We start from the raw sequence: 15,266 nt of genomic DNA, 5'->3' as shown, positions 1-15,266 counted from the left end.
CACTCGGCGCAAAGGGGGCTTGGCAGCAAAAACGGCCATGGATTGGCGATCTGCGGCTGGGATTGCAACAATCCATGCCCGTTATCAGCAGAATGGGCCAGACAGCTTCTGAAGTCGGGCCCGTTCTGCTGTGATCTCTCTTCAATGCTGTCACTAAAGACAGCATTGAATAGGGAGCCGCCGCTATTGCCCATGTCGGAAATAGCGGCGGCACATTGCATACCCCCAATTGACTATCTACCTAGATATTGTATAGGAGCTTATCCACAACCATCACAGGCCAATAGTTTTTTTTTTACTTGCCCAAAAAAATCCATATACCAATTAAAATGTGTAGGCCCCACTTTTTATCACAGGGTTAAGGAATAGATAACTTTTTGTAGCAAAGTTTTCATTCCTCAGGACATAACTTTTACCGAAACCATTACTAACAAAATATATTTCAACGCTAAATGAATATTGCTTGAAGCCACATGGATCTACAAGTAAAATGAATATACATTGGTATTTCATCTTCAGATGTTACTGTAATGGAAAACTGGAAAGAAAATACAATATGCAAAGAGTCAAATTTTAACAATTGCAATGATTTTGCAGGCCCCAGGACAGACGATCCGGGTATGAACAGCAATACCATTCTATGTCACAGAGTGACCATGAGAGCCTGGATTCAAAGAGACCACGGCTAGATCAAGTGGACTCTCACTACAGGGTCAATGCTGCTTCTGTCCTGCCACTTGTAACTACCATCCAGGAGGGGCTTCGGTCTCAAGGTGATGTTAAAAAGGTGAGGGCCTGCTCTTTCATAATAGAAGCACGGTGGAAAGGTTCAGATAGATAAAAATATTGTTTCAAATTACTTCATTTTTTCCTACATACTTACAATGTCTAAGGATGGTCGCTTTACTATAAACCGTTCACACAGAGTGAACCTGACTGCACTGTGTACAGCAAGGGTGGCCAAATCGGTCCTTGAGATCTACCAACTGTCCATGTTTTCCAGATCACCTTGCACTGCTGTAGTCATTACTACCTGTCACATTTTTAAACCTGCTGCATTCATTCCTACTATAGATCCACATGTTGCCTGAAAAACATGCACCGTTGGTAGATCTTGTGGACAGGTATGGCCACCCCTGGTGTACAGTTTATGTAGTGTGAGACTCTTATGTACACAATAGGCCAGTGATGGTTAACCTTGACACTCCAGCTGCTGTTGAACTACACATCCCAGCATGCCCTGAATCAGTTTTAGCATGGCCAAATAGTAAAACTGTAGCAGGGCATGCTGGGATGTGTAGTTCAACAACAGCTGTAGTGTCAAAGTTAGCCATCACTGCAATAGAACATACCCACAAGTTCTAAATCCATGAAACTGAAAAAAAAAAAATACTGTTTTTGTAACATTTATTTCCAAATCCCTCCTTTTTATAATTTGAAGATGTAAGCAGTATTAAACCTGCAATTTGATCATTTTTTTTATAAGATTTTTTTTTTCGTTTATGCATAAACTTAAGGTGTGTACGCGCGATAGTTGTTATGGTTTTGCCGACTCAGACAGGTTTGAACATCAAAATCTAAACATCGTCCAGTGTGTACGCCATTGGTGTCAAACTCATGGCCCTCCAGCTGTTGTGGAACTACATGGTCTTAACGTTAGGCAGTAAATCAGGTTTAACACATGGCAGGAGCTTTAGTGTGTGTGTGTGTGTGTGTGTTAATTTCCATGCTAAGGTCATGCTGGAAGCATGCTATATTTTTAACACTTTAGGGAAGTTGTTGCTATTATTATCATGTAATTTTCTCTGTCCTGGTTTGTATTGCTCAGGAACAAGGCTTGTCTGGAAAACATGATGTACTTCCATCTCCCCTCTCTGGTGCTCCTACGGATGACCAGGATGCATCACCCTCCAAACTATCGAAGGAAGAATTGATACAAAGCATGGACAGGGTGGATCGTGAGATTGCTAAAGTTGAACAGCAAATTCAGAAGTTGAAGAAAAAACAAGTAAGACTGATGTCACAAATCTGTATTGAATGCACAGCTAATACATCCAGAGTGGTTTAATATTTAGTATATCCATATAATAGTTCTGCAGATAAAAGGCACCACTGGCCAATGAGATTTCAGAGCTGCAAGTACTGAGCCTGCCCATTAATAAGCTGTATGCTTGGTCTACGGAACAGGTGTCTGCATACTTGTGATTAGCTGAAGTGTTATCAATGCCGCAATGTGTAAATGCGCCCTGGTCAAAGTTTACTTATCGCTTAGGTGTCTGTGTAAACCTTTGGGATGATTCTCATCCAGCTATTTCATTTTATAAATAAAATTAACCGTAAGATTATATTCGTTACCTAAACAAAGTCAGTTTATAACCTGAAACTGTACAAACGTCTTCATTTTTGTCATTCCTGTTGATAACCTGCTTTAATTGCTGATTTGGTTTAGCCCACTTGACTGTACTAAATGTCTTCGGTCACTTTGTAATTTACCAATAGCTAAACAGATTCCATTCTGGTAGGTACTATGCAGTGGGTGACTTGGATATCGTTAATTGGACAGTACCGTAAAATACATGCTTTTATCATTTCTGGCAGACCTCTGGTATAGCATTGTGTGAATACATTTTACATCCGCCCCACCAACCCCATGCATTTATCAGACCAAAATCCATGAATGCAAAGTGTTCCTTCACGATCCCACGCTGCCTGATGCTGATTGGAGTTATACATTGTGTGATGGAGATTTTTCTCTCTTGTGTAACTTAGCAACAGCTTGAAGAAGAAGCAGCCAAACCTCCGGAGCCCGAGAAGCCCGTCTCCCCTCCACCTGTGGAACAGAAGCACCGCAGCATAGTCCAAATTATTTATGATGAAAATCGGGTAAGTGATCTTATCGCCTACGGTGCTGTAGCCTTGGGTAAGCTGGAAGGAGTCTGGTACAGCAGGTTACCTTTGTACTGACTCAATGTATATAGCATTTTAAATATTACATTTTATTTCTACAGTTCAGTAATGAGTCTTCAGACCATACATTAACTTCATTCAGTTAGCCAATTTTTTTTTCATATCATATGGTAATTCACGCAGAATGGGTGTACACATTTTTGTTTATACCAGGGTTATAATTACCGCAGGGTATGTGGTCTGTTACAGGTAGAGCTTCTAACATCGGAAATCATTTACAGCCGTGGTCCTCAAGAACCTCCAACAGTGCACGTTTTCCAGGTCTCCACACAGAATCACAGGTGAAATAATTAGCTCCACCTGTGATCTTTTAAAATGTGTCGGTGAATGAGTGCACCTGTGCACCTGCTGGGTGACCTGGAAAATGTGCACTGTTGGGTGTTGGGGGTACTTGAGGACCGAGGTTGGGAACCACTGATTTACAATATATGGTGCTTATAATTTATACTCTTGAGTAAAGAGAGCAGAAGTACTGACATTAGGGCAAATTATTTATGGTTTATAAATAAAATGGCATTGCATGTTTCATTATAATTGGACTGACATCCTTATATTCAATGCGATCTTCCCCGACAGCATTGAAGAGGCATCTCCGCAGAACGGACTTTAAAGCAGTGGGGCCCGTTTTGCGAAGAACAGCCGTAGATTCTTGAGATCATGGCCGTATCTTGACGATCCATGGGTGTTTCTCGTGGACACGCCCCCTTTTCGTTGTTCGGCAGATGGAACATTGAATCCCGCCTGTCGAATATCAGTTGACCGGGCCAGGGTAGCGACTGTTGGGACGTCTTGACAGTCGTGAACTGGGATTGAATACCCCCCCCCCCCCTACAAGCGAGTTTCGAAAGCCAGTTTGTTTCATGAAACTTGTGCACCTGAGAAATGTATGATACATTTAGAATGCCAATTCATGGTAGTTTCACTTTTTTCTACAAAATCCAACCTGATGGAAGTACATTGAAAAGTGCGGGGTAACCATCCTAGGCTTCAACAATGTGGCAACTGTTATAGCAGGACAATATTGAAAGCTGTCAGTGGCCAGAAGAAAAATACTGGTGGTTTTTAACCACAAGCTCATTATTATTTGTTAGAAGTGGTGTACCAGAGGTGTCCTTAACTTTTTACCTACTAAGTGGAGTGCACGCAAAAAAAAAAAATTTCATCTAGAAAATCAATTTGTTTGGAATTGCATTACGGTTGTCCATTTGCTGTGAAAATGGCTGCAGTATACAACTCACCGATACACCTTACAATTATTGTATACAATATAGCATCTCGGTTTTGCGATGAGATGAAATCTAGTACAAAAAGTGTGCAGCACATTGTACCGAGATGCGATGAGATGCGATATTGTATAGAATAGTTGTAACGTGTATGGGCACCTCCTAATGTGTGTGTTTGGTTTTGTCTGGCTCCTGCAGTTACTTTTGTATAAACAAATTCTGCTAATACTCAACTAGCAGAGTAAAACATGTCCAGTGAAGATGTTTTGTTTTTGCTCTTTGGACTGAATTTAAATGTGCGGCTTCCAACCATTTTTTGGCTGAAATTGCAAGCATGTATTTTGTTTTTATAATGAAAACATATTGACAGTAAAGCCTGGTAACAAGACACAGAAAAACATTATTTTGCTAAATTTGTAGTTCGCTTATTCTAAAAATAATACTAGCAGTGTACTTTGGAAATTGCTACTATTTAGTAAATACGCACTGGAAAAATTGGGGAAATGTACGTTAGTCACTTTTTTATGTTACCTTTGTGACATGTTTTTCCATGTGGTTTTTCCAATGCAATCTATTGGACTTTGGCGTAAGCGTAATAATGCTTGAGAAGTAATCATGCTGTGGAAAAGGTGGCAACAGGACCAAAAGAGACCAATACTTCCAGTTTACATCTGTTTTCAAGCATTAACAGCCTGAAAGATTCATTAATAGTGATGAGGTACATACTACTGCAGTGATGGCTAACCTTGACACTGCAGCAGCTGTTGAACTACAAAACTGTAGCAGGACATGCTGGGATGTGTAGTTCAACAACATCTGCAGTGTCAAGGTTAGCCATCACTGTACTACTGTATACTTAGAGGCTTACATTACCTTTTGAGTAAAGTCTGTAAGTGTAAGAGTAAAAAGCACACTTAGTGTCCGTGTCAACCTACGTTGGCATAGACCCTCAGAAGGAAAGCATGCTGGCATGTTAAATGTCGGCATTTCGACTTTGTCGGTATTGAACATGCTGGCATAATGATTGTCGGTATATTGACCTTATGGGTATTTTGACTATTGGTCAATGGGTGTCGGTATAATAACCACTGGTAAAACATCAGTCGTTAAATCATACCGAATCCCTTTACATAACCTGTATAGATATAGTTTGTACAATGGTTGTGTGGAAAGCCTTGATGTAAGGCCATTAAACGGTTGTAGATATTTGTATTATTCCTGGTGAAGTTGTGAAACCTGTAATAACTGTCTTTCAGAAAAAAGCAGAGGAAGCACACAAGATTTTTGAAGGTCTAGGTCCAAAAGTTGAACTGGTGAGTAGTTTATTTTTATTCTCATGTTTTCCTTGTGATACCCAATCGCTCTCAGTTTTATTTCTCATTCTGGGAACTTTGATGGCCTCACATTACTTGTATTTTTAATGGCATGGTTCAGAAATCAAATATCTATTGTATTGCTAGTGGTCAAAAACCCCCCAGCACCCCTGCCAGTGCTCCACCTCACCCCAGAGTGCCACGGCACACAGTGTGGAAATTACTGAGTTACTTATAATGGTCATACAATTTAGGTTTTGATTATGACATTTTTCATTAAGTGCTGATGAGAAAATGGAGTATGATCTCTACATATTGCATAAATGTAATGCTTAGTCTTCAGTTACATGTATACCAGGTGATGGCGAGCAGTGCCGATAGCTCACCGATCAGTATTCAACTGACCCCCCTGCACTCTGCGTTTCCACCTCGCTGGGTTTTTCCAGAGAGTGCGGCTGTGAACACAGCAAGGCTCGTGGATAAATGCAGTGGGCTCACTGCATTAGCGGTGAACGTCGCCATTCGGGGGAGCATTGAATAGGGCGAGTGGCAGGTGCGAGGGTTAAACGGCGAAGGTGGCTTCTTTTCAGCCATCCTCGTCGAAAACAAGCCACACTCGCCGCAGACACCCCCTTGCCGGAAGCATTGAATACCACCCTATATCTTGCCTTATGAACTCATCTGGCCAATTTTATGTCCACTGTTTTTGATGCACAGCTTTTTACCACTAGATGTTACGGGCTTATGAAATAGCGTTTTATGTGTAGCAGGTGCGGAATGATGTCCTAACGGAGTTATTTCTAAGTGGCAATCGTTTAAAAGGCAAAACCAAAGCTTGTAAAACAAATTTTTTATTATTTTTAAACACCTGAGTTTGGATGTCAATCTATGACTCTATTATGCATGCCCAACTTCTTGAGCCTGGTTGACACTCTGGTACATTTCCAAATCAATGTGTTGATTGTGTTTATGAATATATGTAGGGCAGATGTAATGTAGGCCGAGATCACAAAACATACGGGATACTGGACAGTCTTGGATGTTTTTTAAAAGGGGCAGTCAGGGTTTTGCCTTGTAAATGATTGCTCAAATTGTACTTTTTGTGGTAAAACTGACCATTATTTTCATAAATTCAGTGTGATGCAATGTTGTGTGATTTTTCATTGCTGGAAACAAAAAAAATTATACGTTAAGATCATTTTGCATGGAAATGAAGGTATCCTTTTCTGGATTCCATACATTTTGAGTATTTTATTTTTGCACAGTCATGTATCTTACAAAGCACTGGTGAGTTGCAGACTTGTTTTTATAACCATAATTCTTTGCTGTTTTGTAGCCACTTTATAACCAGCCCTCTGACACAAAGGTTTATCATGAAAACATCAAGACGTAAGTATACCACACTCATTGTAACCATAGTTGTGTGGGACTTTCCTCTGGATTTTGCTGAAAAGTATATTATACTGCTAGTCGATATAGATCACAGGTTCTCAACCTCAGTCCTTAGGACCCCAGACAGTGCATGTTTTGCAGGTCTCCTCACAGAATCACAAGTGCAATAATTAGCTCCACCTGTGGGTGACCTAGAAAACGTGAACTGTGTGTGGTCCTGAGGACCGAGTTTGCGAACCCCTGCTTTAGTTGAATAATCTGTAATGGCTGTTTTAGGAGAAGTATGTGCTTAAAAAAAAAAAAAACCCTCACTACCTGTTCTGAAAAACACACTTAAGGCTGCTTTCACTCGTCTGCCTCAGCCCAGTTACTGCAATGCAGATATTTAATGCAACTTCTTACTGTGGCTTTCAGTGCTTGTTCTCAGTGGTTTCCTCCATCATCTTATGTTTTAATAGCTTTGTACCTCATCTATTTACCCCCTCCACTTTGGATATCACATCTGTTGTCACTCATTGTTAAGCTGAAGCGTTTATTTTTTTAATTTTCTTTTTATATTACCACATTTAGATGAAGTGCCACCTGATATGCTAAATTAAATCATACTGTCCTTTTTATTTGGTTAAACATCACTTGTAAGAACAATAAATATTTACTGTGATACTACAGCTGTCATAACACTACAAATCCAAGCATGGATTGCCAGCGTAACGATGGAAGCTCTAGTGTAGGAGTAGACAAACTGAGGCTTTGCAGGTGCTGGTAAATTATAAATTAAGGCATACACTGCTAGCTTTCAGATGACAGAGCAGTCTGGGATTTCCAGGTCTTGAACGGCTGCAATCCACAGGCCTGCTCTACAATACGGACAGAAAATGGGGGAAATTTACGAAGATTTGTATTCTACTATACATGTGACGTTGCTATAGGCAACCAATCAGAATCTACTCATTTATGTAGCACCCTCCACAAGATAGTAGACAGGATCTGATTGGTTGCCCAGAGCAACATCACATGTGAAGAAGAATACACATCTTAGTAAATTTCCCCCTACGTGTGAAACTCACGTTCGTGTTAAACAACATATGCCAGAATGTTTGCAACAAATTTTACATATCTTATCAAAACTGTGGCAGGGCATGCTAGTATTTGTTCCACAGCAAAAATAATGTTGCCAGCTGCTGTAGGACACTGCTTCGAAAAGAAAGGCCAAAATGTATTGGCAAAACACGAGTTCTTTGTCAAAGCATACTGAACATAAATCTTATGAAAAAGTACATGATTGTTCGTAACAACCAATAACCTAGACCTTTTCTCTTTATAATGGCATAAAATATGTATCTTTTGTGAAACTTAATTTTTCCACAGAAATCAGGTGATGAGGAAAAAACTAATTTTGTTCTTCAAGAGAAGAAACCATGCTAGAAAGCAAAGGGTAGGTGTCCTCTTTTCATCTCCTTCACACCATATAGAGCAAACCTCATGGGTGAAATATAATAGGATGAGAGATCTGGTAAGAAATCTCTGGTACTTGTGTGTTATCACGGCGCCCATTGCACGTATACCATTACACTAAATAAGGTATACGACGGGATGCGATATTGTACAATAAGATATCGCATCGCATAGTATACAATTAAATGGCATGCAATGGTATACGATTTTTTATTGTACAAGCACCCTGATGGGTCCTTGCAATGTTAAAGCCGCCCCCCCCCCCCCATTGTCAATGCCTCCCCCAGTGTCAACGCCAACCCGAAGCGTGGCGAGCGCAGCGGTACACGTCCTCCGACCTTTTCATACCCCCACTATCCACGCTGGCGTGGAGTTGATTTTAGATAGTGTGGCGAGCGCACGCGGAATACATGTAAAGTAATACGCGGGGCTCGCCACGCTTCGGGCTCGGTGGCTCGCTGCGCTCGCAACACACTATCTAAAATCAACCCCATGCCAACGTAGATAGTGGGGGTATGAAAAGGTCGGAGGACGCGTACCGCTGCGCTTGCCACGCTTCGGGTCGGCGTTGACAATTGGGGGGCCTTTCACATTGTAAGCACCCATCAGGGTGCTTGTACAATTAAAAAACGCATTGCATCGTATGCCGCTATATGGCATGAGATAAGATGCCCTACGATGCACATCGTGGGCGCCGTGATAATACACAAGTACCAAATCTCCAGTTTGTTTTAAAGTGGCAATCATTTGTACTGCTAAACCAGTTTGATTTTGCAGTGTAAATGATTGCCCCTTTAAAAAAACCTGAAGATTTCTCACCAAATCTCTCACTTTCTGAATCTCTCATCCCATTAAATCTCACCCCATGTCTTTTGTAGCTAACTTGAACCTACAATGTGTTTTATTTAAGAAAACTCCATTACCAGTAGAATGATGGGTGTGTTAAACCTGAATTCCAACAATTCTAGAAAATTGTTCATGCAGTGTAATATCGCAGTCTGACCACTTCTGCATTGACTGGTCCACAGATGGTCTTGTGGAACAGACCATAGGATCTGCACAATTCGTTTCATTTAATGAACGCGTATCTAGTCAACAGCCAATAATGACTGAATTCCTGTATTTAGCCAATAAAGCTCTTGTTTGCTAGACTTGGTTCATTGTTTACTGGTGACCTCAACATATTGTATTTCCATAAGAGACTGTTAATAGCAGTTAAAGGCGCACCAGTTAATTTCGCATTTAAACACAAAATGACGCTGCAGTGTCGTTGAATTTGTTTATTTTTTTTTAGTTTTGCCAACTGCTAAATTGGGACTTGTTGGACTTGGACCACTGCCTTGCTTCCAGATAAACAATGTGTTGCCTCTGGATTCAGTTTGGATTCAGTTTAAATTAAGGCAGCACATGGATCTCAAGCTTGAGTACATTAGCTGATCACTCCTCTGTTTCACAGGAACAGAACATTTGCCAGCGTTACGATCAGCTGATGGAAGCCTGGGAGAAAAAAGTGGACAGAATAGAAAATAACCCACGGAGAAAAGCTAAGGAGAGCAAAACCCGGGAATACTATGAGAAACAGTTCCCCGAAATTCGCAAACAGCGTGAACAGCAGGAGAGGTTTCAGAGGTAGGATTACTCCCTAGCTCCACAGCCCTGAAAATTTTTGGAGCACCTCTACCTTTGTTCACAATCCTTTTATTGTACTTATACCTTTTTTAAAACAGTCATTATATGTAATAGCGAGCTTTATAATGGCCTCTAGAGCGGCTTATCCCTAACGTCTGGTATTAGTCCAGATCTGGAACAGCGCTAGACTGCGGTTTTGGTAATGGTAGTCAATGACTAATAGCCAAGGTAGTTACATGGTGCAGAAGATGCATGCATTCATTCATTTCAGGGGGTAAATATTACTAAAGGTCGACTGAAATTAATTTTTAAAGTGATGACTTACTGATTAACTTACTAAAGGTTTTTTAAATTGAACTAAATCAATGTGTTTTTGGAGGCCAAACTGCACATTTACTGTTGATTTTTTTAATATTGCTTTATTTTTTATCCACTAGGGGGCAATGGAGGCATTACAGTAGGTATGGGCTGGCTGGAGAGACAGGCACCAAAGGGTTAGTTTTAAATTCCCTCAAGGCCTAGTCTCCCAGTTCCCTATACCCTGCCCCCAACCTCAGGCTTGCCAGTTTTCTTTTGGTGCCTAGGCAGGAGAAGACACCAAATTTGACTTATTTTATTGAATTATTTTTTACAAGTATGAGTGGTGAACATATAATGTCCTGAACAGTCATTTGGCCACCGAAGCAAAGCCGCACTGGGCTTTGCGCTAGTGCGTCCGGTGCATTCAGAGCTGAGAGGTAAGTAAGATGGGCTCCTTGTGCACACACCAATCATCGACTAGCAGTGAACTCCCTACACTGGTGGAGACAGCCACCTGCTATTGCGTTGTGGGCTCAGTATTCTGCGCCTTTCCTGCGAGACCTCAAGGCATTACTAGACTCCAGAGTTCAGAGAGTCTCTTTTTGCCTCAGGACAAAATTGTAGCCCTGTAGGCAAGAATTCAGACTCCTCTATCATTGCAGGTCGCCTATCCACTACTGTATGAGGATTCTGGGTTCCATGGATGCGGTGTTCAACATGGTTGAATCTGTTCAATTCCACTCTTGCATGCTTGGAGAGTCTCAGCAGTTGGAGCTATTCTCCTCTTCATCTCAAGATGTAGATCCTGATTCTTCCTACAGTAGTCCAAATTTCTCTGAGATGGTGGCTCTTGCATTTTAATCTATTCTTCGGAGGGGTCGCTCCCTCTGGGTCCAAGAGTGGACCATGGTCATCACTGATGCTAATCTTCGGGGGCCGTCAGCAGTTTAAGAAAGTCACTCCTTTTGGGTCGCTGGACAACTCAAGAGAGTGCTTTCCCCATCAGTGTGTTGTAGCTTCTCGCTGCTCAGTTCCTTCCCTAGGTCCAGGTTGGAAATTCAAACGGGAAGGTGGCGCACTGATCCTGGTGGCTCGAGATTGCCTAGGTTGCTTGTGGTACACAGACCTCCTCACTCAATAGATCGATGAACCCTGGCCTTTCCAAAGCCATCCGGGTCTTCTGTCCCAGGGTCCCTGTCTGCATCCAGACCTCAGCCACCTCACTTTGGCGGGGTGGCTGTTAAAACAGCCATTCTGAGGGCAGTATTCAATGAGAAAGTTCTCCGTGCATGGAGAGCGTTTTATTTCGCTCTCCATGCACTCTCCGTGTTTTAGCGGAGATTCTCCCTGTTCCGGAGCCTCCTGCTCCCACTATTCAATGTATTTAAGACTCGTCGACACTCGCGGCGAGTCTTAACCCCTGCAGCGGACGCGGCAGGGAGCTTTCAGGGAGCCAGGGGACGGAAGCAGCCAGAGAGATTAAAGTCTCCCTGGCTGCTCCAGAGGAATGTGGAGGGGAGGGGAGGTGGGCTCCCCTGGACCCAGGCAGTACAGGCTGCCCCCCCCTATAGCCAGCGGGGGACCCAGTATTCACTGCACCCGATCGTGCATATTAACGATCGGGTGCAGTGAATATATGAATATCTAATGAGCGGCTCGAGCGCTCCGGCCCCCTGCTGGCTGCACTGTGTAAAAAAAAAAAAAAAAAAAATTAAAAATATATATTTTTTAAATTAAATATATATTCATGTGCTATAAGCACATGACTAAAAATAACATGCCCCTTCACAGAAAAAAAACACCTGATTTTTTTACACCAAAATTAAAAAAAAAAACCTTTTAGTTTAAAAGTTCACATTCCAGATCTCCATCAAAAGATGGAGAATTTCTACACGGAGAGAGACGGAGAAAATCACTTAGAAAGAATATTTCACATTGAATAGGGTTGCTCGCTTTTGGAGAGCAAAATGCTCCGTCCAAGGCGAACAAAGCACAAATTCTCCATAAAACACGGAGAATTTTTCTCATTGAATACTGCCCTGAGAGAGAAGGGATTTTCTAGGACAGTTATCAGAATTATGCTTTGGGCCATGAATATATCATAGAAAATGGAAGACCTACTTCTCATGGTGTGCCTCCAGGGACCTCCATTCTTGCTCTTTTGCATCTCCTGGTTGTTGGCATTCAATTGGGCCTGGAGCTAGGCCTTAGGTTGTCCTCCCTCAAGGTTCACTGATTTTTTTCTGTTCTCTTTCAGCCGCAGCTAGATGCATTGCCAGAAGTCAAGACGTTTCTCTGAGTCCTTCATGTCCAGCCTCCTTTTATGGCGCTGGAGGCTCCATGAGATCTATCCCTTGTACTTTTGGCCCTTCCATTGTCCCCTTTCAATCTGCTAAATTCCGTTAACCTCCGTTGATTTTTGTGAGAGACACTGTTCCTATTAGCCATTTCCTCTGCTAGGCGATTCAGCCTTGTCCTGGTGTTCGTCCGGATAGAGCAACTCCCCGCACTTGCTTGGTCTTCCTGGCCAAAGTTGTTTCCCATTTTTAACTGAACCAGAAGATTGTTGTCCCTGCTATACACAATGGGCCTCCTTGGACGTGGTGTATGCTCTTTTCATCTATGTTGAGTGGGCTAGGATATTCGCTTATTTGATTTTCTGTTTGTCTTGATGAATTGTCCTAACCATGGCTGGCCGGCTTTTAAGCTAACCTTGGCCAGGTGGCACCATGTGACAGTTCACATACTCGGCAGCAAACATTCCTACCATTGCGGGGGTTATGGCTCATTCTACTAGGGCCATTCGTGCTTCGTGGGCATCTTCTCAGGGGTCCTCTGCAGAACAACTTTGTAAGGTAGCCACATGCTCTTCTTACCCTGACCTTCATCAGGTTTTACACATTTCACACCTTTGCATCAGCTGACGCAGCCTTTAGTCATAGTGTTCTTAGTGTAGTCAAGGAGCAACATAGGGGCACAGGATGCCCTCACTGACGCACCTGTCTTTTATGACTCCTTCCTTTCTTCCTTGTGCCCGATCCTGCCTTAGACTTGCTACTAACACTGGCAGACTTGAGGTTGGGAGCGGTATAGGTGACTGGCGGATTTGAGTGGGGGGCATAGGGGATTGTGAGACGAGGCCTTGTGGGAATTTAAAATAAACCTTTTAGTTACTGCCTCTCCAGCCATCCTTTATCCACTGTAATGTCTTATGTGCCCCCATTGGCTAAAAGAAAAGGATTTACCAAGGTAAGACCATAAATCCTGTTTTTTAAATGATATTTAATGTGCATTTTATCCCCTAAAACAATATATAGATGTAGATTGATTTAAAATGAAATTTTATTAAGTTAAGCCCTAAGTAAAGTCTGTACTTTAGGCATAGGATAAGTCTGATTAGTCCCATTTTAGTTTTCCCCTAGTAAGTCCATGCCAGCTCCTAGAGCTGTTGGGCTTCGTAAGACACAATTACAAGATCAGAGATACAGGTTGGCCACACTGGGGTCCAGATTCAGGTCTGATGTATTTATGGCACATGCAGCAAAGTACAGATGTTTGGTACTTTGCACATGCACTGAACCTGTACTGCCTGTGCAGTATGGACCTGCAACAGCGTACTCAGTAAGGTATCAGATAGTCTGATTTCATATTTAGGAGGAGCGACGACTGCTTCTGTCAACTTTTTTGCGATACTGCCATCAGGGGGAATGGATGGGTTCACTATATTTGCCTGAGGATGAGTATTTCCTGGCCTATGCTTGGTGGTTTGCTTGTGTGACCCCAATGGTCATGCAACAGAGCAATAGTGTTTTCGTTGATCCAATGCGGTGTCCTAGGATACAGCTCAAATCAGCAATGCATGCAGGAAGCGTGGCGCATTACCATATTAGAGCAATTGCTGCTGCTTCCAAGCACTTCTCCAACCACGTCTGTATCCTAAAAATGTGATTGATAATTTCCTCAAATTTGACCCTTTGTTGTTGCACTCAATTACAAATGATAGTGTTGAACCTAATATGAGTTTCCCCAATGCAGAGTTGACAAAAATGTCCGAATGGTGTGTTTCAGAGTTGGTCAGAGGGGAGCAGGACTATCTGCCACCATCGCCAGGAGTGAGCATGAGATCTCTGAAATCATTGATGGTCTTTCAGAGCAGGAGGTGAGGTCATTCTAGTTTTTGTTTCATGTTTATTTATATGATAAGTTCTGCACAGGATAACTTGATGTAAGCATGCCGCTGGCATTCTTCTGTTAGCCACCAAAGTACAGGTTGAGGCCTCCATAGATGAAACACAGAATTGTTTCAGTGTAACTGAGATAACGACATATTTTGCTTTCTGATGGTTTAATGTACAAAAACTTTGTTTTATATATAAATATTTTATATTAAATGTATAAAATTACCTTCAGGCTAGGTTTGTAAGGTGTATGTGAAAAAATACCTTTCGTGTTTAGATTAGGGCCCCACCTCAAGGTATCTCATTATGGTATGCAAATATTCCAAACTCTGGAAAATTCCAAAGTGCTTCTGGCCCCAAGCATTTTGCAAGTAGAAGACTCTGTGCTAATGCAGAAAAGGCTGTAGTTTAGTATAGTATTTCCGTTTCTTTTTTCCTTTTATGCAGGGGAATATCTAAAGGCCACTGCTGGAACACGCCTATCTGCAGAGTGGGAAAGCACCAGGCAGGAGGGGCGCTCTCTCCCTGCTCTGCATCCCATGCTGCAGCGGCGGGTGAGAGATTTGAAATCTCCCTTACAAATTAATAAATGGCCGCTGATTGGCTGAGAGAGCCCGCTCAGCCATTCAGTGCCCGCCCATTCATTTGAATGGATTTATTTAATTCTCCTAGAAATAATTTCATTACTTCATTTAAAAAAATTTTTTTTTATATTTTTTGCATAACACAGAACAGGTTATGCAAAAAATATTAAAAAAAAAAATGAAGTAATGGGTGGTTATTACAGAAGGGTGGACGTAGATCGCTCA

General features: G+C 42.0%; 1 protein-coding gene across 10 annotated transcripts in view; it reads left to right on the top strand.

Annotated features, from left to right (window-relative positions):
* The window catches only part of NCOR1 (nuclear receptor corepressor 1), a 131,113-nt gene that overhangs the window by 39,590 nt on the left and 76,257 nt on the right, over positions 1 to 15,266 (top strand). For 5 of the 10 annotated variants that reach the window (XM_083172391.1, XM_083172397.1, XM_083172396.1 and 2 more), the window contains exons 4-11: positions 598 to 787; positions 1,829 to 2,008; positions 2,770 to 2,883; positions 5,447 to 5,503; positions 6,840 to 6,892; positions 8,264 to 8,330; positions 9,807 to 9,979; positions 14,348 to 14,438. In XM_083172391.1, coding sequence (XP_083028517.1) covers positions 598 to 787; positions 1,829 to 2,008; positions 2,770 to 2,883; positions 5,447 to 5,503; positions 6,840 to 6,892; positions 8,264 to 8,330; positions 9,807 to 9,979; positions 14,348 to 14,438 — 925 coding nt within the window. Of the gene's footprint in view, positions 1 to 597; positions 788 to 1,828; positions 2,009 to 2,769; positions 2,884 to 5,446; positions 5,504 to 6,839; positions 6,893 to 8,263; positions 8,331 to 9,806; positions 9,980 to 14,314; positions 14,439 to 15,266 lie in introns of all 10 variants that reach the window. The other 5 variants (XM_083172393.1, XM_083172392.1, XM_083172390.1 and 2 more) reach the window with 1 other exon arrangement.

The sequence above is a fragment of the Crinia signifera genome, chromosome 2 (genome assembly GCF_055691185.1).
Source record: "Crinia signifera chromosome 2, ASM5569118v1, whole genome shotgun sequence".
Classification (NCBI taxonomy): domain Eukaryota; kingdom Metazoa; phylum Chordata; class Amphibia; order Anura; family Myobatrachidae; genus Crinia; species Crinia signifera.
Note: the sequence above shows the minus strand (reverse complement) of the source record. Positions and strands in the feature narration are given on the sequence as shown.